This window comes from Diplotaxodon limnothrissa, linkage group LG19, assembly GCF_057381915.1.
Source record: "Diplotaxodon limnothrissa isolate DT_005_m linkage group LG19, D_limnothrissa_male_GT1.1, whole genome shotgun sequence".
NCBI lineage: Eukaryota > Metazoa > Chordata > Actinopteri > Cichliformes > Cichlidae > Diplotaxodon > Diplotaxodon limnothrissa.
Genome location: NC_140614.1, coordinates 7,457,746 through 7,484,820, shown reverse-complemented (window position 1 = coordinate 7,484,820; position 27,075 = coordinate 7,457,746). Strand labels below are relative to the sequence as shown.

General features: G+C 41.3%; 3 protein-coding genes across 8 annotated transcripts in view; 2 read left to right on the top strand and 1 right to left on the bottom strand.

Annotated features, from left to right (window-relative positions):
* Positions 1–6,453, top strand: part of mark3a (MAP/microtubule affinity-regulating kinase 3a) — a 45,435-nt gene extending 38,982 nt beyond the window's left edge. For 3 of the 6 annotated variants that reach the window (XM_085343403.1, XM_085343409.1, XM_085343404.1), the window contains 2 exons: positions 4,023–4,067; positions 5,615–6,453. In XM_085343403.1, the coding sequence (XP_085199529.1) occupies positions 4,023–4,067; positions 5,615–5,960 (391 nt within the window). In that variant the 3' untranslated portion in view covers positions 5,961–6,453. Of the gene's footprint in view, positions 1–1,653; positions 1,734–4,022; positions 4,068–5,614 lie in introns of all 6 variants that reach the window. The other 3 variants (XM_085343406.1, XM_085343405.1, XM_085343407.1) reach the window with 2 other exon arrangements.
* A 741-nt stretch (positions 6,454–7,194) lies between these two features.
* ckba (creatine kinase, brain a) lies at positions 7,195–10,670 on the bottom strand. The gene is made up of 8 exons (XM_085343586.1): positions 10,573–10,670; positions 9,993–10,194; positions 9,060–9,214; positions 8,844–8,976; positions 8,204–8,375; positions 7,988–8,111; positions 7,703–7,892; positions 7,195–7,495 (listed from the first exon to the last, which is right to left on the bottom strand). Exons 2-8 carry the CDS (start codon positions 10,183–10,185, stop codon positions 7,317–7,319), a joined length of 1,146 nt encoding a protein of 381 aa, XP_085199712.1. The 5' UTR covers positions 10,186–10,194; positions 10,573–10,670; the 3' UTR covers positions 7,195–7,316.
* Positions 10,671–11,313: 643 nt separating this feature from the next.
* On the top strand, positions 11,314–26,292 carry trmt61a (tRNA methyltransferase 61A). The gene is made up of 4 exons (XM_085343587.1): positions 11,314–11,433; positions 12,777–13,120; positions 20,569–20,835; positions 25,767–26,292. The coding sequence occupies exons 2-4, from the start codon at positions 12,793–12,795 to the stop codon at positions 26,060–26,062; spliced, it is 891 nt and encodes a 296-aa protein (XP_085199713.1). The 5' UTR covers positions 11,314–11,433; positions 12,777–12,792; the 3' UTR covers positions 26,063–26,292.
* Positions 26,293–27,075: the final 783 nt, after the last annotated feature.

The window sequence follows — 27,075 nt, the reverse complement described above, 5'->3', positions numbered from 1 at the left end:
ACAAATCACAGATTAGGATTTTAACTTAGAAATCAACATTAAAAACTCCACAGTTCCTAAACTTGGAAATGACCTTATTTAAAATGCTCTGTTAAATATTTTCTAATTTTGTGATTCTTTTTAAATCAGCAAGGTTGTTTTTACTGAAGAAAATGAAAACTTCTTCTGTAACATGTTTTGCTTTCAGTGCACTTCATTTGTCTCACGGTTATCTGTCAGGCAAGCAAAAGCTGCAGAGAATGTTTGAAGACACAAAAATACTAATTCTCAAAGTATTTTTGTGTCTTCAGAAAGTTGTTTTAGACGCAGGTGCTGGAAATATTCTCCCCTCGTTGCTTTCCGTTTAGTGTCTTCCAGCATTTGGGCCCATACTAAACAATGTGTAAGACTTTTTCACTACGACAAGGTGTTTTTTGTTTTAAAATGGGTGTGTGGTGACACGATAGTGTAAATGGGTCTCTTCAGACATTTTCTTAACTTTTCTTAATGTCCCACTTTATAAAAGGAGGCCTTATTTTGTTTGGACATGCTGATGGTTTCCTGCGGACGTTCCAAGTAGTCGGATCAGCCATTCCAATAGGGGTTGGGATTTAAGAGAGGAGGCTATTAAACACTGAATTCCTCAAACGGATCTTGTGAAACAGCATGGTAGCTGTGGCCAAACTGAACCAGTCATTGATGTACATATCAAAAGATCAGAGGAGCTTTGCGGCCTTCTCAGGGAGCTGTCTTGAGGCCCATGGCTCCCTCTGGTGGCTGATTTGTAAACTGTCATCTTCCTTTGGCAGCATCATCGTCATCCAGAGCCTCCTGTCGGTTCTGCTCAGGTGTCATCACCATCCTGCATTCCCACTCATGGCGTCTCACTAGGGTTTTTGTGTTTGTCCTCATTTCTGTGGCGCACTCACTGTGACAAAATAGAGCAAAAGACTATAAGATGAGTCGAAAATAAAACCGAATACAGTAATAAATTGTGTAGTTGGTTAAATGAATATAATGGAGTATTCAAATAAGAGTTGAGCTTAATTTCTTTTTAGTTTAAAGTTATCTTTATTGTCCTGTGAACCCTGGTGCAGTCACTATTTCAATCTTGGTCTGCGACATCAATTTTAAGATCTTGCTGTTAAGTAAAAATAACTGAAAATATCAATTGCAAAAGTTCACAACAAAGAGCAAAAATAGTAAGTTCACTAGCTTAAAAATGAGTCCAATTATATTAATTATCTAAATAAGGATTAATCAGAAAATGTGGAACAATTGCATGATTATTTTTTTTCATGCTACAAAGAACAGACATAAAAATAACAAACTGAAAAGTGGAGTTATTAAACTGTCTTATGTTCAATTTCCTCTGAAGATGAAAAGTCTTAGCTACACTTTTTTAAAAAAATCTCCATTTTAACCAACAATATTATTTATTTACTTGGTTCCATTTTTGACTCGTCTTATAGGCATTAACTTCATTTTGTCCGGTTTGGGCCGCCGTACATTTCTGCTAAAAACTCATCTCTGATCTTAACGAGTTTTCTTTATTTTCCTCGTCCTCGGGACATTTTAGGTTCACTCACATTCTCCTCCCGGTGTGTTTTTTGTCTTCCTTACCTTCTTGTGTCCTTTAACCTTGACCTCTTGCTGCTCTTCCTCTCTGCCTAGGGTCAGTATTGACCCGGCCAAACGGCAGTCGGCCAAAACAGGGCCTGCCAACCCTTCTACCCAGGGAGGAAAGACCCTTAGTAAGTCTTCTGCCCTCCAGTCTCTTTCAGCCTTTCCTTCTTTCCTTCCTTCTCATTATCTTCCATGTTTTTCTTTCTTTTCTTTTTTTTCTTTTCAGCCTGTCCTCATGCCATTCATTTAAATATTCTTTCCTTCTCTTTCTTTTCTTGTCATGAGTCCACTGAGATTTCCGGCACATCCTCAGATTCACGTTTTTTCTTTCAGATTCAGGAGCGGAAGATATAGAGAGTTGTAGGAAGATGAAGATCTAGAGTAAGGGGCTGTTTCCATCCCTCAATTTCTCCTGAGATTAAAGTCTGAGTTTCAGACTTCCCTTCCTACATTGCCTCACCCCGCCTTGCCTCACCCTCCCCCCTCGGTCTTGTGATTTTTCACAGCCTCTCTGGCCGACCCAGGACCTGCTGTCAGTCCTGTCTGTTCGCTCGTCTTCTTGTTGTCGAGTCCCTCAAGCTGTCAGGAGTTTGGACTCTGTCCCTCCTCCACAACCCCGTCCTGTTTTCTGTTTTGCAGGCTGCAATGCATGCTGGGAGCCTGACACAGTACACCCATCCTGTCCGAGAAACGGGGAGATTACTGACTATTCGCTTTTAATCTAATCTTGTCTTACAGTACAGACTTTTTTTTTTTCTTGTTTGTAGTCGTTCAGCATCCTCCCAAAAAGTCTTTTCTGGCAGTCAAGACTTTGAGCGAAAGATCTTGCAGGAGGTCTAAATTTTTATTGCAATCCAGTAAATTTTCCTGTGAAATCAACCTGGTTAGTAGGAAGGAATCCCCTGCTTTATCTCGAGTCTTTGTTTGAGTCTTTGTCTTGAGTCTAGTGAGGCTAGGAAATTAATTTTTCCTGTGTATAAGATGCACAGGAACAGTAAAGGATTCAGAATGAATCCAGCGGTAAGCCAAAGAGGTCATTTTTGCTTTATGGAGGGGAAAAACTGCACATGAAACACATTATGTAAAGAATTTTCTTCATTATGCCTGCCATAGAAATACTTGTATGAGGACAAACAAGGAAGGCAAATTACTTCTGACTAATGCAGAAGATTTCATCGTGCTTTCCTTAAAATGTCCCGCATGTCATCTCACTGCCCAGTTTGTCAGCTTGTCTTCTAGCTGGTAGGAGAGCCATTACAGAACCGCACATATACACAAAGTCCTGTCTACGGCTCACGTTTGTGACTTAAAAATAGTTGGTGAGCTTTTTGTTCTGTCGATCAGAGCGAGCGCGCTTCTGCAGCGCGGCTGAACGTGCTGCAGCTTCGGTCACAGGGACAAACTGTGAACATTTGGTTTGGTTTTTAGAGCCTGAGCTTCATGTTGGAGGGAGCTTTTCTCTAAACGGTGTCTGTTTTCATGTGCGTCACACACACGGCTCAAATCAGGATTTAATCATCAGTTGCCTTTTAAAAAAATAATAATAATTACTGTTAATATTAGGAAAGGTAAGCATTTCAGAAGCTGTTTTAAATGTAATATTTAAAGTGATCAAATAATTCTGATAATTAGTCCAAATGCAAGTAGACGTCTTTAAAATGTCACGTGTCGAATTGTTAAATAGAAAGAATAGATGGGTCACGTGTTCACTAACAGTGTATTTAAAAGGCTTAAACTGGGATTTTATATACATTTACTGTACGATACATCGTCAAAGGACGTGTTTGCAGAGCAATAATCAGCTTTCTTGTAATTTTTTACTTTTTTATTTTATTTTTTTACCCCCCTATTATCTCCTGTCATCCTATAGGCCAGTGGAAGGATCTGCTTTTTTATTATTTTAGCTGTGTGCTGTTCAGATGTAGATTAAAATCTTTTTTTTTTTTTTTCTTTTTGAGAGGCGATAAAGTCCAGTCAAGTAGCGCTGCATCACTGCCTTCACTTCCTACCTCACCTGAATGTGGCCTGCAGGCTGCATCTCCTCTTATTTTGCTGCTGTTTTGCGTCGACACACCGCTGTCAAGCTTTTCTTTGTGTGTGCTCCTGTTGGCTTCAGTCTGGGACATGAACAGTCATCACTTCTTTGTTTGATTTCTTTATTTATTCTCCTCTCTCTCTCTCACGACTCTTTGTTGATTTCAATGGAAGTCAAAGCTTCCATTTCTTTTTCTGTTTTTTGGTGGTGGCTCTCGTCGTCGTTCAAGTATTCGTCACGTTCTCTCATTTTTAAATATGATTTTTCACTGGAAATGATAAAAAAATGATTGTCATGCAAGACCCACATCTTTTTTTTGTTTCTTCTTTTTTCCCCCCCGCCCTGACTCCTCCTCCCCGTCTGATCTTCTTGTACGCCCCAGAGTCTCCACCGAGTTTGAGAGAAACGGGAGACTTGAGGGCTCAAGGTGAGGTTACCTCCCCCACGTTCAGTGTGTCTTCCCTTCCGAACGTAGGCTTCAGTTTGTCTCCGTCTGCACCATCATCCAATTTGCTCAATCCCCTTCCCCCTGCATAGGAACCACTTTGTGCTTACTCCCTTCAGGGACGTTTGAATGTACTGTTGCATCTTTAAAGCCTCGTCTTTGAGTGTTTTTTGACATAATGTTTTTTTTGTTTGTTTTTTTTTGCATGGCACTGTATTTGTGAGCTACTTTTGTTAGCATGGCATGCTTGTTTATTTTGTCACTCCTGAAGCTCAAAGACTGCCGCCATGTGTCTAGCTCCAGTTTACATACAAGTTAATTTCCAGAGAATAAAAATTTATATGTGGAAAAACCCAGAAACGTTTTAATCCTCTGAATGATCATATTGGTTACAATGTAAATGAATTTGAAACTAATGAACATAAGAAATGAAAATTAAATTCAAAATGAAGTGATGGGAGGAGCAAAAACAGGTCAAAATATAGACGAGGACTAGAACAGAACCATTTCTAATGCGTACAGGATAATTTTGCTTTTCATTGTTACCCAGTACTTACATTACTAACCCTAATATCTTTGAATTACAGATAATTTACAAGACTATGGTGGATGATGGTGATGGTCTTTTAATCACAGCTTCATCCAGTGATTACTGTCCTTTATTGCTTAATCTGTTCCACTAGAGTCTTTTAATTAATACTCTCAAAAATATTTGACTGCTGTAGTGTATAAATATCGTAGGGGCTTAATTTGTCCAATATGCCAGACTGGTTATCTTTTATATGATTATAAAACTAAATAAATGACATTCAGTCACAGTTTGCGCACCTCATCTTGACTCAATATTAAGTCAACACACTGGATATAAAACTGCAAAAAGATGGGATCCCAGATTTAGAAGTAATGTAAAGCGGACAAAAGTGTGACTAATCTAAGTGTCTAATATAATAAAAACAACGATATGTAGGTCCTGAAGAAATGAGTCAAACGTGGGCTCAGATTTAAGTTGCTTGCAGAAAGTGCAGCGGTCTTCTGGGTTTTTCAGACTTGCTGCTCACTATCAAACAACTGACAAAATGTAGTAAACGTGAAATATTTGAGTTCAAAATGCAAACAAATGGTGAGTAAAGAATGATGATAAAAGTTGTGTAGAAAGAAATCTAAACCTTTGAGGTTTGCTTCTTTAAATAAAGTGCAATCTTAAGTTTTTACTGCATTTTGTCAGTTTCACTGCTTTTCAGCTTCATGCTGAGACTTAAATTATTATTATTTTTTTTTCATGTTGCTTGTTTCCCTCATATGAAAATAAACAAACTGGGGCTAGAAAATCTCATGTGGAAATGCATCAGAGCTGTGTAAAACATGATTTAATTCAAACTAATTCCTGCTGCTTCTGCCTGTTTAAAACATATTTTTTTCAAAATAAAATGTTTTTCTTTCAAATATATTCACAGATCCTGCTTTGTAAAATGCAGGAGGAATACTGTGTGAGGCTAAAACCTCTCCTCCGTGTCTCTTTCTCCCAACAGTCGCCATGTACCTGGGGATCAAAAAGGGGAAAATAAAGACAGTAAACCCCGCTCCCTCAGATTCACTTGGAGTATGAGGACCACCAGCTCCATGGAGCCCTGTGATATCATGCGGGAGATTCGCAAGGTGCTTGACGCCAACAACTGCGACTACGAACAGCAAGAGAGTTTCCTGCTTCTTTGCGTCCATGGAGACGGGCGAGCTGAAAACCTGGTGCAGTGGGAGATGGAGGTTTGCAAGCTTCCCCGTCTCTCCCTCAATGGCGTCAGGTTCAAAAGGATATCCGGCTCATCCATCGCTTTCAAAAACATTGCTTCCAAAGTTGCCAATGAGTTAAAGCTATGAACAAAAGGGTTTAAAGTATACATATATATATATATCTAGAAGTATTTAAGCTGTACAATCATCCAAGTAGCAGTTTCCAAATGTCTCCTTTTTCTAAACAAAACACAGAGTATGTATTGAATATTATAATGTATAGATTAAGGCTTTTGGCAATAATCACCGAATTACCTACTAATATCTCAGTCTGTTCTGACCGCACAGGGTCGACATTAATGAGTTGAATATGATTTGTCATGCTGTGAATGTGGACAAAAAAGCATTTCTGGTCTTATTTATTTCACCTTTATTTTTCTCTCTCCTGGAAAAAGGAAAATGACGTAGCGTTCTGTTTTCAGTGTAAATAATGTATCTTACTTTGAAGATGGCTTCTCTGCAATACTCATTTTGTTTTTTCTTCTCCTTTTGTATTTTGTTAAAAAGTAGAGATGGGGAGTCCATGTAAATGCCCACATGGTTAAGGGTCACTCATGTCTCAATTAAAGTGTCTGTCAACCTAAACCTCGAGTCTGATCAGTGTTGGGCTTTTGTTTCCAGCTTCATCTAAATTACATTTGATGTCAGTGCATGTTGGGACATCTGCTTGTTTATTCATTCAGGTCTCTTAAACACAGTTTCCCAACTTTGCCTCAAAGGTTTGAGGGGAAAAAAAAAAAAAAAATTACCTGCAAGTTGCTTCTATCACCAACTTCACTGAATTCAACGGTGCTATCTGCACCAAGATAGGGTTAAATTACATGTCTGAGACATTTGCATCAGTGTTTCCCAAAACAAAGAGCAAAGTCTCATGATTCCAGTCTAATACTAGCTGAGGAGAGTCAGTGGAAACTTAGCTGTATTTAAGGACACTGGCTGATGCATAATGGGTGCTGGAGTTATTAGGAAATGCATTTAAGGAAATTTGCAGCTTGTTTAATGTCGTAAGTGCAACCAGAGTCACTTGGAAGCTTTGGGCACCTAATCTTCCACTGCATTGATTTTTATTTTTTTCCCCCCCTCATCTTGTGCAGCATTTAAAATGAATGTGGTGGTGGCTCTCGTCATAGTTCAGACTGATGTAAAGAGATCAGCAGCTCCCCTTAAAATGTGGCATTTATCTGCATTTGCCTTAAATTAGCTACAGGCCTTTCCACAGCTACCAGGACTAGTATTAAATATTCCAAATATTTCATCAGTTTCACTGCAATGAATTACAAGCAGGCTTTGCTTTGAACAGAACAGTTTATTTGATGTCAGAACTTACAGGAACAGTTTCAACTTAAATACAAATCCCAGCTGTAATAGAGTGCATTCAAGGATGGAGTCAACCAGAGTAGACTGTGGGTGAGGAATGGAGGAGAATGGGAGTTTGGGAGGGATTTACTTCTGGGCGGGCATCAGGTCATCGATGGACTGTCCTTTCTCTAGCCTCTTTTCCATGTCCACCAGCAGTTTGACTCCGTCAACCACCATCTGCACCAGCTCCACCTCAGAGAAGCCCAGCCTGTCCGCATTGGAAATGTCAAAGACACCACCCACAGCAGCAGTGTCCACTCCACCTGATGGTAAAGCAAAAGGGTTTTTAAATGCAACTCAACACACCTCACAGAAACTGACATTTGGAGCATTTCTAAACAAGGCTTTGTCATGTACTGCTCAGGAAAATGCAACTAGTCGTGAAATATGAAAATGTGCTCAATGTAGTTTTAAATTTGGAGAACACTCAAACCAGTTCCAGCAGTAGGAACTAAAATAATAAAGCTCACCAGTTCCACGTTTCTGGAGCCTCAGCTTCTTGAGAACTTCCTCAAACTTGGTATTTTTGCTCAAGTTTGGCAGCTTCACATGTACACCTGCACGCAGGCCAGTGCCCAGGTTAGACGGGCAGGTGAGGACGTAACCCAGGTGCTCATTCCACATGAATTCATGGCTCCTCTCCTTGAACAGGCTCTCAATCTGCACAGATAAGAATATGCTCTTAGAGTCTTGCTAATGTGAACAGAAACTCTGCTAAAGATCAGTGATTAGAAACTTAAGGCTTTTCTAGCAACCTTTGTGAGCCCGGTACAGAAGCGGGTAAACACTTCCTTCATGTTGCCTCCTTTCTGCATCGAGATCACACGCAAGTGGTCCTCTTCATTCACCCACACCAGGAAGGTCTTGTTATCATTGTGCCTGTAGACAGGAAATACAATTTTAAGTCAAAATACCAGTGGAGAGATTTACATATTCCTGGCAGACAAACTGCATTAAAGACGAGACATTACCAGATGCCTCTGGCATCGGGCCAGTCGCGGGCCATCCCTGAGGCCAGCAGCAGAGGAGACACTGGCTTGTCAAACAGGAAGTGGTCATCAATGAGCTGCTGCTGCTCTGCGTCACTCATGTTCTTCAGGGCATAATATTTCCCCTTCAGATCTCCAGACAGAGAGGCCAGAGCTGCAGGGACAAGAGCCGTGATTTATGACAGATCTGAGACATGAAAAATCCACTATGACATTTGTGGACAAATTACTCTTAGGCTGCAGTTCCGGTCTGTGATGAACAGTTTGGGGGGAAAAAAATGCTGAACTGATCCAATTCCACACTGAGCTTTGGAAAATCAAATTAAGATAAAAAGATTTACTAGTGTTTTTAGCATCAGAATAAATTGGTCATAAGAGTCTAATCCACCTTTGTTTCTGTGCTGCATTTTAACAAACACTAGGGGGCATCTACTGCCTCACAAACGAGTCCACAAGCATGAGCAACGTGAATCACTGGTTTCAGGGCATAGAGTTGTGTTGCTTTTATATAACAATCATCTGGCGGCAGGCCGTCTCCATCTGTGTAGATCAGCTTAGTGATTTGCAGCAGAGTACAATCACTGTCACTAACCATCTTCTTTCAGTACAGAGGCCTCCTTACCTTCAATGGAAAGCTTTTCCACAGCGCGTCTCTCTCCTCTGCTGCAGTGTGGTGGCAGACTGAAGCCGCGGATGCTGCGGCCTGTTCGGACCCTGGAGCTGAGCACGTAGTTGGGATCGAGATCATCACCACCCTTAGAGAGCAGAGTCACATTAGGCTTGGCTGAGATTCCAGAGTTAAATTCGACTTTGTTAAGCGATGGCAGAGCTGCGGTACCTTCAGGTTGCCTGAGTTGAGGTCAGTCTTGTGCTTGTCTGTGGGTTTGTATCCTCCATGTCGGTCCTTGATCACAGGGTCCAACAGGTCTTTGAAGACTTCGTATGTCTCCTCATCCCCAGCAACACAGCCCACAGTCATAATGAAGGGGTGGCCTGCACGTGAAGCCAACAGGGTCACAAGAGACCGCGGACAGCAATATACAAACAAACATCCTCACAAATTAAATGTGCTCTGTGTCGTCAGGGCTCAGACTGGGACTGTTACTGTACCAGGATTGTCAACCCCTGTCTGAATGACACCATCTATGGTGAAGCCGCTGGGTGTAGCCCTCTCTCTCAGTTTCTTGTACATGTCCTGGGTTAAAACCTTGGCCATGTAGTTGTTGTGCTGACTGAGATCTGGGTACTCATCCTCAGCTGACAGCCTCTTCAGGGTCAGCTTGACCATTTTGTCAGAGCTAAACAGAAACAGTCTACAGGGTGAGGAGAGTTACCTGCCATACAGTTTACAGCTACCAGGTCATCCCAACCTGAAGGGTTATAACATCAACTTCATTTGTGTTGTAGTCTTCAATACAGTAGAGAATATCGCACATAATAAACTGAAAGCAGCAGGGACTATCAGCTGCATACATTATGTAACTCTGGTAATCTTTACACTTTGCTTTTAAGTTGTGCAATACTGGCCTGAAAATGGAAACCCATTTAGAGGAGAGTGGCAGGTTCGAATAGAATCAGTACTCCATATGTTTGTAAAAATTGGTTGACTTTATCCCCTTAACAAGGTCACAGTGCAAAAAGCCTCCCCCTCACACAAACAGGGACACAAAGCACCGCTGAGACCATTACAGGCAGTGGATCAGACCGAACAGATGGTAGTTTGGCTGAAAAGCTGCTTGGGATTTTTTATTTTTTATTTTTTAATAAATACCTGGGTTATCAACCCCAGTCTGAATGACATCATCCAGAGTAAATCCACTGGGTGTTTGTTTGCTCCTCAGCCGCTCATACATAGCAGGAGTCAGAACCTTGGCCATATGATTGTTGTGTTTGCTGAGGTCCGGGTACTCCTGCTCGGAGGAGTATTTCATCTTCGTCTGGTTGTGCGTGTTACCGAAAGGCATGGCTGATCCCTGGTCGGAGGACGGAAGGGAGAGACGGTGAAAAAAACCCCAAACAAACCGCAAAATACCGATAGAGTCAGGACTGAGTCTACAGCTGACATGCACATACAAATGGGTGTTAGTTTCGGGGGGGGGGGGGGGGTTAGCAGATAAACGATTCATCCCGCTGTGCAGCGCGTTTAGCAGGTGACAACACATGCACCACATCAGTTTTGTTAAGCATAATTGATCGTATTTCTTTTTTTCTTTTTTTTAAATCACCTTAAAAAACTACTCAAATGTTAACATTAGTTCCTGTAGTAAAAAGCGCCTTTAATTTCATCGTAAAAGCTAAAGAGATTTTGCCGGTGCGACCTAATTCTAAATTAAACTGAGCGAAAATCTTACCTGTTGTAGAATTTGCGGATTATTACTACTGCCACCAGGGCTTGATACAAAGATCCCTATTTTTCCTGACCGAGGAGCTCACAAGCCACCAGCAGCGTCCCAGCAGCTCTCCAACCGGACTAAAGACTTGAGATGGTGATTTATAGCAGACGATCCTCCGCTCCCATTGGTCAGTATTTGTAGTCCATTCATTCAATTGGACGCGCTCCAGCGAGGATTCCTTTTGTTCGCTGGTATTTCACTCCCATTTCTGTTTTTTGTGGTCTTTATTGCATTTTTGCAGCAGTGCATTAAATTACTTATTACACGTTCAGCTTTCTGGTTTCTAGTTTTAGACAAATTATCAGCACCTTTAAAAAACAGAATGCAACTTAAAGTGCAAACGAATACATAGTAGCATATATTTCTTTTTTCTCCTACTACGGTAAAACTACAATCTTACATCCACTAGTTTAACTTACTGGTGATAACTGTTTTTGTTGTTGTTGTTGTTGTTGTATTATTATTATTTTTTTTACAATTATCCTATTTAATGTTCAGGAAATAATCGTACAGATGGTAAAAAAAAAAATTTGCCAAAGGCGAAATTTGCAAATTCGCAAACCAACTGCACAAAATAAACATATGAATCTGCAGGTTTTCGGCAAAAGAGGTTTTTACTGATTGTTGCTGCTTTGTACACCGGGTTATCTTCCGGTTTCATCGATTCAACTTCCTCTGAAAACAAAGCCACATGTGTGAGTGAGGAATGAATGGATGTCACTGCTGAACATAGAGCCGCATTAAGAACAGAATTGGTCCTCTTAAGTCTATTTTTTGCTTGTTTTGTCCAGCAGTCAAAGAACACTACTTCTGAAGGAGGTAGGTGGAGAGCTTCCAACGGCTGCTTTTTTTCCCCCGCTAATAGCCGTTAGCCGGTGTTCTAACAGGTGCTAGCATCGCTAACGTTAGCATGTAAACGTTGAAACGAAAACTTCGTAAGTTGACTTATGTTTTCAGACGTTTTGCACTGTGGCCTTTTGCCGGTTTTGTGGAGTTACAAATTTTGCCACTTTAAACACAAAACCAGTCAAACACGCAAAAACATTTACAGTAAATGCGACCCAAACATGAACGTTAGTTTGCTCAGGTAACTAACGTTAGCATCATTTACACAAAACGTATTCTCTATTGACTTGTTTTTCTTTATTTTACTATAAACAGAAATTAAATTTAAGCGAAGAGGTAATATAACACGATCTACTGCCCCTAATAGGCAAAGCCATCACAGTTTGCTTGACTTCAATACCAGAGAAAAAAAAGTTGTCTTTAAAACTAACAAACAAATAGAAATATAACTGTAAAGTCATCTCACTGACATCTTCTCCATGTTTCTCCGATATAAATTTGTCCTTTTTTCACTTGAAGGAGAAGCTGGTTAAAGTAGATCCGCCGTTCAGATGAACTAAAACAGTCGTTGGTCCTGAGGTTGAACGATACTGGATTTAATAAGCAACGTTCAGTGCGCGTGACAATTCACGAGCAGCTCCGTCAATTAACGTGTGACAGTGGCACAGTTGTTACCAAAGCAACAAGGAGCCTGCATCAGCAGCAGACTACCTTTTCCGCTTGTTTGTAATGTGCAAAAATGAAAATACAATTGAAAACAAAGTTAAAAAGATATTGTTTGCAAAACGATCAACCAGAATCTACAATGTCAAAATGGGAAGATATTAAGATTTGGTAAAACATATTAGTTTATACATCCTTTCCCCTCATGAGATGCTTGCAAACTAAATTGAACTGTAGATTGTAGGTAAAAAGAAATTGTTATAAAAAAAAAAATCCCTTCACAGTGATGGCTTGTCCCAGTGGTGGGCAACTCCAGGCCTCGAGGGCCGGTGTCCCTGCAGGTTTTAGATGTTTCCTTGAACCAACACAGCAGATTTAAATGGCTAAATTAGCTCCCTAACATGTCCTGAAGTTCTCCAGAGGCCCGGTAACAAACTAATCATGTGATTCAGGTGTGTTGACCCAAGGTGAGATCTAAAACCTGCAGAACACCGGCCCTCGTGGCCTGGAATTGCCCACCCCTGGCTTATCCTGATTTTAAAGTTGTAAGTTGAGTGAAATATGTCAAATTAGTGATCAACCAACTACATCAGTGTAATTAAAATAGTAAAAAGAAAAAATGCCCTTTAAGTAGGCCCGTCTTCTTTTTCCAGAGTGGCCGTGCTCACGATGAGTTTTGTGGAGTACTCGGACTTCATTCAAGATGGGGATGTTGCCATCATTTACCTGAGCCACAACAATGTGATGCCTGTCAAGGTGCAGCAGGGTGCCCAAACGCAGACACGCTATGGAGTCATTCGCCACTCCACAGACCTGATTGGTCAGCGTTACGGGTCAAAGGTGACCTGCAGCAAAGGATGGTTCCATGTGCTCCACCCAACGCCGGAGCTGTGGACAGTTGCCCTGCCGCACCGCACACAAATCCTCTACACCACAGACATCGCCTTCATTACCATGATGCTGGAGCTGAAGCCAGGCTCCATCGTGTGCGAGTCAGGTGAGGGTGGCATCATGGTGATGTCTCGTGGATGGAAACCGTTCTAGAAAGGAAGGGTTATCAGTGTGTGTGTTTGCTTTAACAATATATTCCAAATACATAGAAAATCATAAAGAAATGTGATCTCAATTGATGTGAAAGGTTTCAGTGCACTATGTTATTGGATTGCTATTTTAATCTGTTTTAAAACAAACTTTATGTATACTGGGTGTTTTATTGATGCTGGGACAAACTGGTCTATTTGAATTAGCAAGCGATTATCAAGCTGAAGCTCACTCACAGGTCTGTTCACTGCAGCTGTCAGCTCAGTTATATTGGGTAGATTATGACCATCATCCCTCTTTAGGGTCTGTGTGGCTTTTTATAGGGTCACTGCTGACTAAAAAGGTATCAGTGCTCCTGCTTGAGCATAAAGTCAAGTCTTAAAGGTGGATGCTGCTGATGCTGCACCAGTCTCTGTCATCAAATATTCAGCTGTTTTCTGTCATGATTTTGTTAGCAAGTCAACCTATGTTCAACCCTTAACCTATGATTTGGGATGTGCATGTCACTCCAAAATATTATTCTGCATTCACAAGGGACTAATCAGCTGTTCTTTGAAGCTCCACTTGTTCTGTGTGGGTTTTTTAGTAACATGATTCCCTAGTTTTGCTGACAGATTTAGCATTGATTCTTTTGTTTGTTTGTTTGTTTTGTTTATTTGTAAACAGATTTATTGAGAACTTTAGTAGTCCCTCTTTGAGCTCTGCATGTCTCTCCTGTTAGTGTAGTAGCATCTAATCTTACCACACCTCATGTTAGGCAATCAGATGACTTGGGTACTAATATTTTCTTCCTAGTATTTAGCAAACAGACGACTGAATCCTCGCAGTAATTTGCTGTACAGACAGGTTTTACATGTTTACAAGGTTGACTTGTCAAGCACATGCTTATTATCCAACCTGTAGCTGGAGTGGGGTAACGCATGTGTCTTCTGTCAGACATTCATGAAATGGATGTAGAGATGTCATCCATTAGTAAGATCCAACATTCATCAGCTGAATTTTTATTTTTTTAAAGTAAGTGACCTGTGCAGCTTTGCTTGTTGTGGAAGTCATTAGAAAATGTTAAATTAAGCTCCAAGAAACTCTTAAATATTAAAATGTTACATTGTTCAGGTAAGCTGTAAATCCTCTTTTTAGAATGTCTCACCTGAGGATTTATAACAAATGTTTTTTTACTCTTAAAGTGGCAAAGTTTGATTTGTTACGTCCTGCATTTTTTAATTTAGTTTGCCCTCAAATCTTTTCTGTTGCAGCTTTTAAGTATCGCCTCATTTGAATCACCCTGTTTACACCTTGGAGTTCTAGCCAGATGTTGTCACGTAATGAAACTCAGCTGTTCGTATTGAACATTATGGGATTGTTACAGATGTGTCTCTGAACATTCAGACATTATGTAACCTGCAGTTTTAGTGTCATTCCCATTTTTTTTGTCCTCGGGGATTCCTCCAATCACTGCTTGGCCATCATTTCCATTTGTCTAATTGCAATCACCCAGAGTGTGTTATTGTGTTTGGCTATGGATTGCACTTTATCTTAGTCTGAAAGCAGAAAGGAGGGTAGGAGAAGATGTGTGCGTGTGGTGCAGTGCTTCATCATGCCAAGATAGAATACAACAAAAGTCTTCCCTTTAATTATTAAACAAATAAAGTTAGAATAGCAGATAAAACACATGGTTAAGTAAACTCCTGAATGATTATAGTTTTTTATTTGGGGCGCTTGAGCATCATTTTTGTCAATGAGGTACAAATCAGCATTTCAGTGGTGACTCACAAATTTCAGCCTTACAGTCAACAACAACAGCGAGTATGTGCTGTGGAGACTTTTTGCCAGTGAGCTGTGTAAACAAGCAGAGATTGGATGTGATAATTTTGCTGTTCTTGTGCTGACATGCTAAACCTGCTGAAGGAGCATTTATTCCTGTAGAGGAGTCACCTTGAAGGCAAGTTGGTCTCCAAGGTTTGTAGGTAATGATTTCCTGCTGGCTTCATTTTCTTCACAGCTTTATCAGGCGTCATCAATCAGGTCCAGAGCAAATGAAGTTGTCAAATATTTGCTAAGGGTAACACCGTACATGTCAGAAGGTGGAACATCAAGTCAGGATAACATTTAGCGCTTGGGCAAGTGTGAGCCGAAGCCTTTACTCCTTTTTTTAGTATTTATAAAGAGAGCACAGTGACATGATCGTGTGTAAGACGTGGAAACCCTGTTGCATATGCATTCTTTTTGTTAAATTTCCTAAATATAGGTTTCAGAATATTTAAGTCAAGCGCTTCAAATAAATGTTTGCAACATGCAATTTATTTTCAGTTAATTGCAGTGACGCCAAAAAAAGCATGTCTTATTTTTTGCTCTTGATATTGAAATTAATCGACTGCCCATGTCTTTAGAAAACCGCAAAACCTCTGTAAATCACCCATAAATCTAACCACACCTATGAGGGCTGTTTGGGGATTGCACTTACATGCCACTTTCTGGCCCTAAATGTTAGCAATAAGTGCCAGTTAGCTCTGCACCTTGACGTTAGCCTGAAATTTTAGCCCGATGCTCAGTTGTAGCGCCCAGAATACACTAAACTGGGATGCTGGTGGTTGCTCCCTTCATGTCCTTCCAAACCATTTCTGTTGGATTAATCCCAAGACTCAACTTGGCCTTTGCAAAGCACAATATTTATTCATCTTTGCCCATTCTTTAGCAGAACAACATTTGTTGTTTAGAAGTTAACGTTTAAGAAATCCCAGAGTGGATCTGACACCTTGCTTATACAGTGCTTTTGTTGGTTGGTAACAGTGTGTCTGACTGTGGAGTGGAAAGTATTTCTAGATGATTTTTCCAGGCTGCATAAACAGCATTTTTCCAGAGGACCTCAGAAATGCGTCATCAAAAATATTTTTTGAGGATAAGTCTTTAAAAGATACATTTTCTTTACAACAGGGCATTCACTTATCCCTTTCACTGAAAATATCCAGCTCTGATTTTACCTTTCAGTTTACTGCTAATCGTTGATGTTTATATTATCTTCGTTACAGATGTGTATTATCAGATCATTTACCTCAATAATTAAATCTGAAAGTACAATAAATACCTTTCCGTTGTATAACTGGGTTCTCTTTAGCTACTTGAAAGTCTGATTCAGTTTTAAGCTACATTTGTGCGCTTATATCTTGTATAAGACGACTCAAAGGGACCAATGGAAGCTGGCCATTTTTAAACTTTACTCCTTTGTAATGATCACTCTCAACATTAGCCACAACATCCTCTTACAGCTGGCTCTCAAGCAGCTTAACTAAAACATTTGGAATTGAGGGTCATTCACACATCACAAGTTAATGATCAGATGACATTTTGCTGTTGCTTTCACTTTCTAAATTGCTGGGAAGTTAAATTATGTGACCTCTGTCAGGGTTTTGCATTTCATCTGGCCAGTAACCATGTTGTACTCGATGTAGGAACAAGATGAGGAACAGTAAGCACGAATGACCTTCAGTTCAGGTCAGTTGTATTCCCATTCTCAGCCCCCTCCCCCACTCTGGCTTTATCACTACTTCCTCTTGTACAGTGGCTACCAGCTGACTTGACGCCTTGTTGTGGGAGGAGATTAGAAACATTGATATGATTCATTTCTTAAACTCATGCATTGAAGCAAAGCTCTCAGTTGGTAGCATGTACAGTCATGTAGGTATTTTTTGTTTGTTTTCCCCAGTGGAGAAAAGATGGATGTGGTTGATTCTTACATGTTGCGTTGTAAAACATGTCTGAATCTAAAACACTAAGGTTTAAGATTCCGAAAATTTAAAAGCGACACACACCATGTGACAGTCTCCCACGTCCTAACGAGGACAAGAGCTACATGTTTGATGTAGTACAGAGCATCTGGAAAGTATTTACAGCGTTTTACTTGTCCCACAATTTGTCAGCCTTAATCCAAATAGATTAATTTCATTTTACCTTCAAAACTCCTCCTCAAACAAATACCCCATATTGACAAAGTGACATTTATTAAAAATGAAAAACAAAAATCGATAAATCTGCATTGGAGGGTTTTTTGTTTTGTCTGTATTATTGTAGGGTTTTTACCTTACCATATAAATTGCCTTGAGGCATCTGTTGTTGTGAGTTGGTATTGTATAAATAAAATTTAAGCACAAACCAAGCCATGAAATCCAAGGAATTCTCTGTAAACCTCAGAGACAGGATTGTATCAAGGGACAGATCTAAGGAAAAAGAAAGGCAGCACATTGGCCTCCATCATTAGTAAATGGAAGACGTTTCGAACCATTAGGACCCCTCCTACAGCTGGCCACCTGGCCAATCTGAGCAATCGTGGTAGAGCAGCCTTAGTAAGTGAGAAGACCAAGAACCCAATGGCTACATTGACAGAGCTCCAGTGTTACTCTGTGGAGAGCAGAAGGATAACCAATCAGGCCTGTATGGTAGAAGGGTTAGATGAAAGCAACTCCTCAGTAAAAGGCACATGACAGCCCACAAAGAGTTTGCCAAAGGCACCTGCAGGACTCTGAGACCATGAAAAATAAAAAAATCTCTGGTCTGTCTAAAACAAAAATAAAACTCTTTGGTCTGAATGCAAAGGAAAAAAAGTGTCATGCTCATCACCTGGCCAATATCATCCCTGTAGTGAAGCACGGTGGTGGAACCATCATGCTGTTTTGTACAGAGACATCTTTGCTCCAGATGAGCTGCCCCAGAGTGCGCTGGACTCTGAACTGGGCTGAAGGTTTATCTTCCAACAGGAAAATGACCCTAAGCAATCAGCCAAGATTAGAAAGGAGTGGCTTTGGGACCACTCTTTGAACGTCCTTGAGTGACGCTGCCGGTAGCGAGGCTTGAACCTGATTGAACATCTCTGGGGAGTTCTGAAAATGGCTGTGCACCAACAGCCCCCTTCCAACCTGATGATGTTTAAGAAGAATGGAGGAAACCTAAAAAGAAAGTTTGCCAAAAGTTTTGCGTCATACTCAAAAAGACTTGTGGTTGTTATTGCTGCTGCACTGAGCAAAGGTTGTGAATACTAATTTAATATTAATTGCTATAAGTATCTAGTGTTTTTAGTTTGATTTATTTTTAATACATCATAGAATACCCATGATCCTTTTTGTCTCGTTAGCAGTGCTGCTCATGAACCGCAGGGAAATAACTCAACTTGTCTAAAACTTTGAAAAAACATTCAGAAAAGGAAGTCTGATGAATTTCCTTTTGGGGTTTTTGGGAGGAATGTCAGTTTCAAACACTACACCCTTAGTACTAAAGAGCAGGTTTAGCATGATAAACCTGAAATGCAACAATAAACATTGTAACCACTAAAATCAGTGTAACACTGTGTGCAAATTAGAAATGTTGATAGAGGCTTTTTAAAATCATTGAAATGCACTTTCTCGACTTATAGTAAAGGTCAACTGTTCGTGTCCCAACACTTAGTCAGAACATGACTCTTTGTTGTAACGTCATTACTCAGAATGGGCGTGAAAGCCTCACATTGGAAGGGTATCTCACAGTTTTCACAGCATATGTCTCCTGTAAATGCGTCGCACTGCTTACACCTTTTTTTTCGTCTTGTTGTTGCTAAAATTTGATCATCATCATTTCAATGATGCCTATTTTTTTCTGTTGTTCTGTGTAAAACCAGCTGCTTCTATATGTCCTGTTTTTAGATGTTTGTCCTGTTTTAGTGTGGTATCACATCATAATCGAGTTTCCCTTTTTCAGTTTTTGGCTCATACTGAAACCAGTATTCCATAGTCACTATCGTATTAAGTCCTAAAGTGAGAAATAAGTGCACTCGGATGTTAAGTGGAGCAGTCCTCATCTCTGCAGTACCAGCACTCTCTCATTCTCAGTGTTTTAATTTGTCTCCATTTAGAGAGACACTTGTTATCAATTGTGGTCCTTTTCCAGATTTTCCAGACTTTGCACTCAGACGCTGCACTGATGATGAACGGTAATGCCAGTTTGTAATTAAAAACTCATTTTCTGGGTTTAATTTAAAATTTCAAAAGTTCCCGTTAGTATGTGTGTATGCCAGACTTTGCTATCATTCTTCCCTTTTAATCAGGGTAACTATAATGGAAACTGAGCATGTCACTATCCTGGCATGACGCCTGAGGTCCAGAGACTTTTAGTCATTGGCTGATGGTCTGAGTATGCAAGTAGCATTTAGGTACTGTCTGAGCCTCCACTGTAAACTCTGGTTTATAAACAAGTGTCTTACCAAAATTCTCTGCAGTGTTACAGTGCGGTGCATCATATCACCACCTAGATTTCTCATTGTTTTAGCATCTGCAAGGTTTCCATCAGTAATGTTCTTGATACTGTAGTCATTATATCAGTGTGTGCTTTTTTTTCCCCCCCCTTTGACCAAAGTCTAACCTTAATTTAGTGCAGTGACTCAGAATTTACAGTTCAGTCTTTCTACAGAAACAATGACTAAGTTTTCATTTTCTGTAAATGAGGCAATGTAAGTCGAAAACATTTCTAAACGACGTGCTCTGTCAGCCCTGTACAGGGCTCGTTATTAAAGTATCCCCAGCTTCTAATGTGGTCCAGTGTTTCCTGCTGCAGCCATTCCAGTTTTTCAATGTTCTGTGTTTGCAGGCACAGACCATCCAATCCAGCAGTTTGAGCTTTGAGCAAGTCAAAGCGCTGCCGTGTATTAAACACTGCCTTCTTTGTCACCACAATAACAAAGGCCGTGGTGATGTAATGTCGAGAGAAGGAGGAGGAGGGGATCTGCTGGCCTCTGGCTGTGTTCCCGACACTCCTTGCCCGAACAAGTCACATGAAGAGTGGTGTCCTCCCTTCCACCCCCCCAACTTTCCCTGTAAAATCACAATCACTTGTGTCATTTGTTCACAAGCTGTAAATTAGTGGGCTTTGTTTAGGGCACAGCACGGGGCTGCTTCAGGGTGAAAAAGGCCTGCTCGGAAATGTAGCGTCCACTTATCGTCCAGAGTAGACAGCAGAGCAGTGTGAAAATGTGGGTGTGTGTTGTAGTCGGATCTGTGATCTGGCTCTACTGACTGAGGACAGCGTTTACTGTCTATTCTAAAATACAACAGCACCTCATTTTGAGGTTTTGTGAGATTGCGTTGTTCCGTAGAATACTTAACCCGAAAATTTGTATCTGTATCTAGACTGGTCATTTAAGGGAAGTCAGTGAGATTGCTATACATGCAACATAATGTGAAGTGTTGTCCAAGACCAGTTCTTTAGCAGTGCTTTGTCCACACACAGAGATGAGGTTTGATAATACCTTAAGTCTGAATCTTTCTTGGTTATTTAGTTTGTGCTTGCTGACTTTTATTTTGAAATGGCCGTTTCGTGTAGACTAAAGCGTTCTTCTCAGATGTTCTGTGTTTCACTACGTGACCCTTGTTGTCTGTGGTTTTCTAGGTACAGGTAGTGGTTCCCTCTCCCACGCCATCCTGCGCACCATTGCCCCAACAGGTCACCTCCACACAGTGGAGTTCCACCAGCAGCGCGCAGAGAAGGTGGCCGAGGAGTTTAAGGAGCATCGCGTGGATCATCTGGTCACCGTCAGGAACCAGGATGTGTGCAAGGATGGCTTTGGAGTGACAGGGGTGGCAGATGCAGTCTTCCTTGACATCCCCAGCCCCTGGGATGCAGTGGGACACGCCAAAGTTGCTATGAAGAAGCACGGTAAGAGTGAGTGTGCATGTGAGGGAGGGGGAGAGCTCTAATGAGCGTGTAGCAAGATGACTATCAAGTCAGGGTGTTTCAGCTAGCTCAGTCTACAAATTGCAAGGTCGAGCAATGATGGTTTGCATCATGGCTGACTGTAGGCTCATGCTCTATTTTTGACCTGTTGTGTTTCTGTAACCGGGCATCAGCAGGAGACAGAGGTCTTCCCAGATAGCACACAGAAAGATTACAGGTGGAAAAGTAAAAGGTTTTGGGATCAATTCCAGCTGGAGATACAGATTCCTCCAAACTGCGAGCTGTGCTGCAGCTCATGTTTACCTGTTCTTCACATAAATGTGTAAGAAATATTTTTCCACTAAGTCTGACTGCGATCTAACTATATGCAGAAATTAGGAAAGAGAATCTGGATCCTGATAGTTAAGTACTTTGCTTTGTGTGTACGTGTACTTAGTGTGTGTTGTCAGACAAATAATCAGCACCACCTGATGATGACTTTGGCGTGACTCGTCCTGGTGTTTCAGGAACATGACTGTGAACGGGCACATTTTAAAATACCAGTCCATGAGTTTATCTCCCCCCGGCCGTGTCGCCACACTCTGCACTCCCAGAACAACCATCGATCCTGCTCTTCGGCTCTCATTAACCTTGCCCTTGTGGTATTTCATAGTAACAGGAGCACAATCCAAACTCTGCTAGTGAGCTACAAAGCACGTAGGCGTCGTTGACAACCAGGATCTGCAGCATGCCCGGGCATGTTGGCAGTTCACTGGGGGGACCAGTGGTTAGCGATAAATTCAGACTGCATGAGCTGTGTAGAGCTCACAAGATCTGCACCTTTAGCCCAATGACTATTTAATTTATTTATTTTTAAAGGGGTGGGGGTTATTTGAGAAGTTTCACATTAATCTGAGAACACATTGGCCACATTCCTACCATGTGTCCTATTTATCTGTTTCAGAATCAGTGGGGTTCATGCATGAATTGGCTCTGAAAATGAGGAAATGACAGTAGGCTATACTGTTACTGTAGAACTCTACCGCCCTCCAGGTGAAGATGCAGTTAAACCCCACAATAGATTACCTTTTATTTCAGAAGAAGAAGAAAGATGCTTGTTTAGTTCAGTCTGTCGTGGTTATTTTGGTTTGCATGGCCTTTTGCTTCCATGCAGAGTCACAGCTGTTGTGATCAGCATCACGACCTGATGGTTACATTTGTAGAGGTTCACGTCAGGATGCGGCAGGTCAACACAGAATCCGTTACATCTGATGGGTCGGCCCTGGTCCGAACAGGAAAAACTTTCCATCGTGGTCACCGGCCACTCTCAAAATAATCCATTAGCACAGCCCAACACTAGATGAGTAACACAGTGAGAAAGTATATTCTTTGCTTTATTGTTAATGTGCACAAATACTGCCACAGAAATTATATAAACAAAGATCTGCTTTTGTGGACATGAGAGTTCATATTTTGTTTACTGTAAAACACTTTAAGCCAAAAACCATGGCTCTGTCCTCTGTAATGAGAATCTGCTGAGCTCTACATAGTTGCCCTGAGAAAGTCACCTTGGCCAAAATACTGGAATACACTTGTGTAGGTGAACACTTGCTTAGCTTAGCTGCTACATCCTGGGTTTAAATTTCATCTGTGCATTGAAAACACAAACTGGAGTTGGTGTCAATATTTATTCTGCCACGACAAGCACTGAAGTTTTCTTTCACAGTCACATTTAATTTAACATCTCAATCCAAGTCAGAGTTAATATGCAGAAGATTAGTATTTTATGAATCTTAAAGCCAGAGTTCATGAATGATTTTACAAAGTAAGCCGAGTATGAGCAGGAATGCAGAGGGGACGAGGATGCTGCCCTGAAACTCTCCCACCACCTCTTTGACTCCCTTTTATGGTGCCACAGCTACATATTCCATCCATGAGCTGTTGGCCCTTGCATGCATATACGTGCATGCGCGCGCACACACACACACAAAGATAGAGATAAATAGAGTGCAGCCTTGTTGCAGAAGCAGTCCCATGACCATACAGGGTTATGCTGCAGGCCGAGAGCTGCTTGATGAGGCTCCACGAGGAAAGGTTTGGTTTACTGCCCACTGTTCAAACTGGGTTTTCCCCAGAACATCAATGCCCCAATATGTTCCAGCTAAACACAAAAAGATGTAATAGTAAACAAACTAACAAAGATAGAAGTAGAATGGGGTGTTGTGTGCTTGGTGATAGGGATGCAGTCCCCAGGAGTGGGGTTTACACACTCTCAGGCTCCCACATGAAGTGAAAGAGACGTGCTTTCTGCTGAGGCCATATCATAATCAATTAAAACACCAGGGTTCTGGTGGGATTATCATCTACAGCTTCTGTCATGATTAAAAACTCATACATCTTATTCTGTTGAAAAGAAATTCTCCATCTTCAGAACCTGCCTGAGAACTGCAGAGACTGGAGGAATAAAATAGCTGAGAGCGCATTTTCTTTAGTCAACAGAGTGTGAGACAAGGGGCAGGGAAATATTTCTCTTTCTCTCTCAAAGTTGTAATTCTCCTAATGTTTTGGCAAGCAGCCCGGCCCTGTGTTCGGCTGTTCCCTGAGAAGGATCCTGAATCCTATCAGAGCTCCCCCTCGCAGACTTATGGGTGGTATTATGCAAGTATAAAGCAAACATGTCCCATGGTCTCAGACACTCAAGAACCTTAAACTTTACAACTAGGAATCAGAGTTTCGTGCATATATTAAAGCCATTTGTGCGGCTGATATTCGGGGCCCCTAATAACCATTTGAAACACCCTTGTATAATCATCAACCCAGCCCCTCCCTGTGTATTCACCGTGGTTTCCAGGAGACCGCTGTTGAATGTGTTGAATGTGTTTAATGCTGTCTCGAGGGAGACCGCTGGTTCTGTTGGCCAAAGGAACGACCAGTATCTCAATAATCCCGCCGTCTCCTTCAGTGTTTACAGACACAATGGACTGCAGATGTGATCCTTTTATTGTCAGCCGTGCCACATGAGTCAAAATGCAGTATTTTTTCCACTTCTGGGTGTTAAGTGATTTTTAAAAACCGGCAACAGTGGCAAGTAAGAGCTGCAGAGGACGGCTGTAATCTTCTGGGCTACAAGTTATATTTAGGGACACAGCGTAGGGTCACTCCTGTATCTGTAGCATGAAACAACAAGCCAGTAATCAAAGACGAAAATGTAAACATCTTATTCTTTTGCTCTTTTTTTTGTTGTGACATCTGCATTCAGTGCAACCATCAGGTCAGACTTTAGGTTTGTAACCAGAGCAGGTACTCTGCTAGTAGTGTATGTGGTGGTGGACCTGCCTGTTCTTTCTGTGCTACAATAAATGCTGTATAATGTGGTGCAAGAGCAGGTCTATGAGTAGAATGTGACTGAACAACGACAGGTTACAGATGACAGAGAGCCACACGGCAGCCTTCTGATTACATAAGCAGCTCAATCAGAGACATCCAAACAGAGAATCCACAGATTTAGACTGAGTGTGTTTCACTTGCTTGTCTTGGTGTCACCATATTCATATTTTGAAACATTAGTTGGTGTTGGTTTTAGAAAAGTTTATATTCTCCATATTAAACCCCTATTAAGGCACTTAAGATTTTCACTCTAAGATGTTTAAATTTGTTAACCCTAACCCCTGACCAATGCAGCTGCATCGCTCAGAGTCACATTCTTTGGGCTTCAGGACAGCCAGTGAGCGTTTTCTTGGCTGGTCGCTCCAGCCTCACGCTGCGATCACAGCAAGGATTCATTTGGAGACGAAAGGCCGTGGCCAGTAGGTGATCTGTGTTCATTAAAGCACCGGCTTATCCCCTGATGAGCCGCAAGCTGCAGTCTGGACTCAGCAGGTCACAGGACTGCTTTGTTAGGAAGGAAATATGCCTGGAAAGTGCTACAGGGTGTTTGGAAAGAAACAAATTATTAATAGAAGGTGTAGTATCGTAGGGATCCCAGGGGTGATACTTCAATGTCTTCTCGGTCCATATCAGGTCTACAAATCTGGTTTATGTTATGAATCTTCATTCAGGGATGTTTTTGAGGAGAATTGTTTTCAGACTATAAACGTGGAACACTTTCTATACTTGGATGCTTTGAGAAAGAGTGATGAAAATAACTCTAAAGATGATACTGTGTAATGATTAGCAGATAAACTCAGATTAAACAGATTAAGATGTGCAGAGATGTCTCGTACTGACATTAAACAGAAGGGTTGGGAGTCAATACAACCTGGCAGTCTGACGGTAATTATTGTTCAGTTTGCACAGTAACAGGTCAAAGATCTTACTTCAGACTATTGAAAATATGGATAAAAAACAGACTTTGTACCAGGACACTGAGGCGACGACAGCTCATTCCTGTTACTGCAACACTTTTTGAGACGCAAACCTGAATCTGGTGACGGTAACAAGAATGCTTTCCGCTGTCCTGATGATAACGTTACAGCTGATTACACGTGCCAAAAACTAGAACTCACACCCTGCTTTGAAATATTGGTTTGGCCGTGACATTGACAAAATAAGGTTTTCGGGCTCAATTTAATGGTCATGAACACTGGATATCTTTCAAGAGCAGGAATTCTGACAGGACCGTAGAAGAGAGCTTTGAGTTTTATATATATCGGGAAAAACAAGATACGGTAGCAGACGCACTTGTTCAGCTGCACAGGAGACTGCAGTTGGTTACTGAAAGTAGTGTTTTAGAAGCTAGACAGGAAGTGATGTCATGATTATTTTCAAAGCAGCGATTATGTTGCATTACCTCTCTAAATAACATGAGCTGACCAATACTGGGATAAGTTGACAACAAAGGGCGCTTAAACGATTGTGGTCACACATGGTCTTGATACTTTTTTGGGAGCTTCGTGTTTACTTGTGGTTTGTTTTCTGTTCTGCGTCTCCTGCAGGTGGTCGGCTGTGCTCCTTCTCTCCATGCATAGAGCAAGTTCAGAAAACATGCGAGGCGTTGCAGGATCAGGGCTTCGAAGACATCAGCACCACGGAGGTGCTGCTGAGAGAGTACGATGTCCGAACTGTCTCTCTACCGCTGCCAGATTTCGGCCCTGATCCCGAAACCACAGAGGAGGCGACTCCCGCTGCTCCTCCGAACCACGCCTCCATCTCACTGAAGACCACCACGCTGCCCAGAGAAATGCCCGGCCACACGGGGTACCTTACTTTTGCTACCAAACCAAGAACCTAAAGCTTGGAGTGAGAGGGATTTCTCTGGAACAGAGTTTATAATCCACCTCACTCTGGTGTCATTCCTAAGGCTCGGGTAATCCAGCAGGAGCACCAGGCTCCTCCCGTCCCTGCCTGGTACTGCAGCGCCGGGAGGATTTACAGTTTTGCGCGTTACATAATTTTGTGCTTTGTCAGTTGGCACCGGTTCGATGCTTTCATCAAGCAGGACTGAAAATGAATTGAAGAGCAATTTCATTTGAGAAGATTAAGATTTATAACTCTGAGATTATAGCTGATTATTTGGCTCTCCCTTTCATAAGAGTTACAGATAAGCTCTGCTTTTATTTGTTGGGGAAGAAGGAGCTTTATTATTTTCAATAAATACAATGATTGTGGGACAATATTTGTGTCATATTTCTGTTTTGAAGCACAGAAGCTTTGAAGTTTGATTTAACAGCATGAAACCACACATTTGTTACATTTCAAACATAAACCGTGTATGTTCCTGTTAAACTGCAGATTCCATCTGTTTGTTAAGTCTCCTATACAAGGAAAAAAATCTGTCTGCAGTCCTTCCTCCACACAGACACCTCCACCTGTCATAAACACCCTGAGTGATTGCTCCGTCAAATGCATCCATTGAGGTTTCCCCCTCCCCTGTTTGAAAGGAGAGATCCGGTGTAGCAAGAAATCATTACTGCTGTATTTAATTTGAGCTCTGGGTGTTCTCATTTATCATCTCATAAAGGGCTTTTTGTTTTTTTTGCAAAGCATTAGCCGAATAGTGTCTCCAAACAAATGCTCTGTGCAGAAGGTACAGCCCCACTTACAAAAACGTTAGAATGCTAAAATGTGAACTAAACATTTTACCTTTTCCTGAAAAATACTAGCTCATTTTGAATTAGACAGCAACTCATCTTCAAATTGGGATGGGGCAACAAAAACCTGGACAACTAAGGGATACTAAAAGGAAACGGTTAGAGAAACAGGTCAGTAATATGATTAGTATGAAAAGAGCACCTTGGAGGCAGA

Bases quoted from the DNA above. Each gene is read 5' to 3' on its own strand.
- ckba (XM_085343586.1), bottom strand. From the start codon at position 10,185: ATGCCTTTCGGTAACACGCACAACCAGACGAAGATGAAATACTCCTCC. The intron at 9,215-9,992 runs GTATTTATTAAA...CTTCACGTGCAG, and splicing joins GACTGGGGTTGATAACCCAG to GCCACCCCTTCATTATGACT. The intron at 7,893-7,987 runs GTTGCTAGAAAA...TTATCTGTGCAG, and splicing joins TCTGTACCGGGCTCACAAAG to ATTGAGAGCCTGTTCAAGGA.
- trmt61a (XM_085343587.1), top strand. From the start codon at position 12,793: ATGAGTTTTGTGGAGTACTCGGACTTCATTCAAGATGGGGATGTTGCC. The intron at 13,121-20,568 runs GTGAGGGTGGCA...GTGGTTTTCTAG, and splicing joins CTCCATCGTGTGCGAGTCAG to GTACAGGTAGTGGTTCCCTC. The intron at 20,836-25,766 runs GTAAGAGTGAGT...CGTCTCCTGCAG, and splicing joins AGTTGCTATGAAGAAGCACG to GTGGTCGGCTGTGCTCCTTC.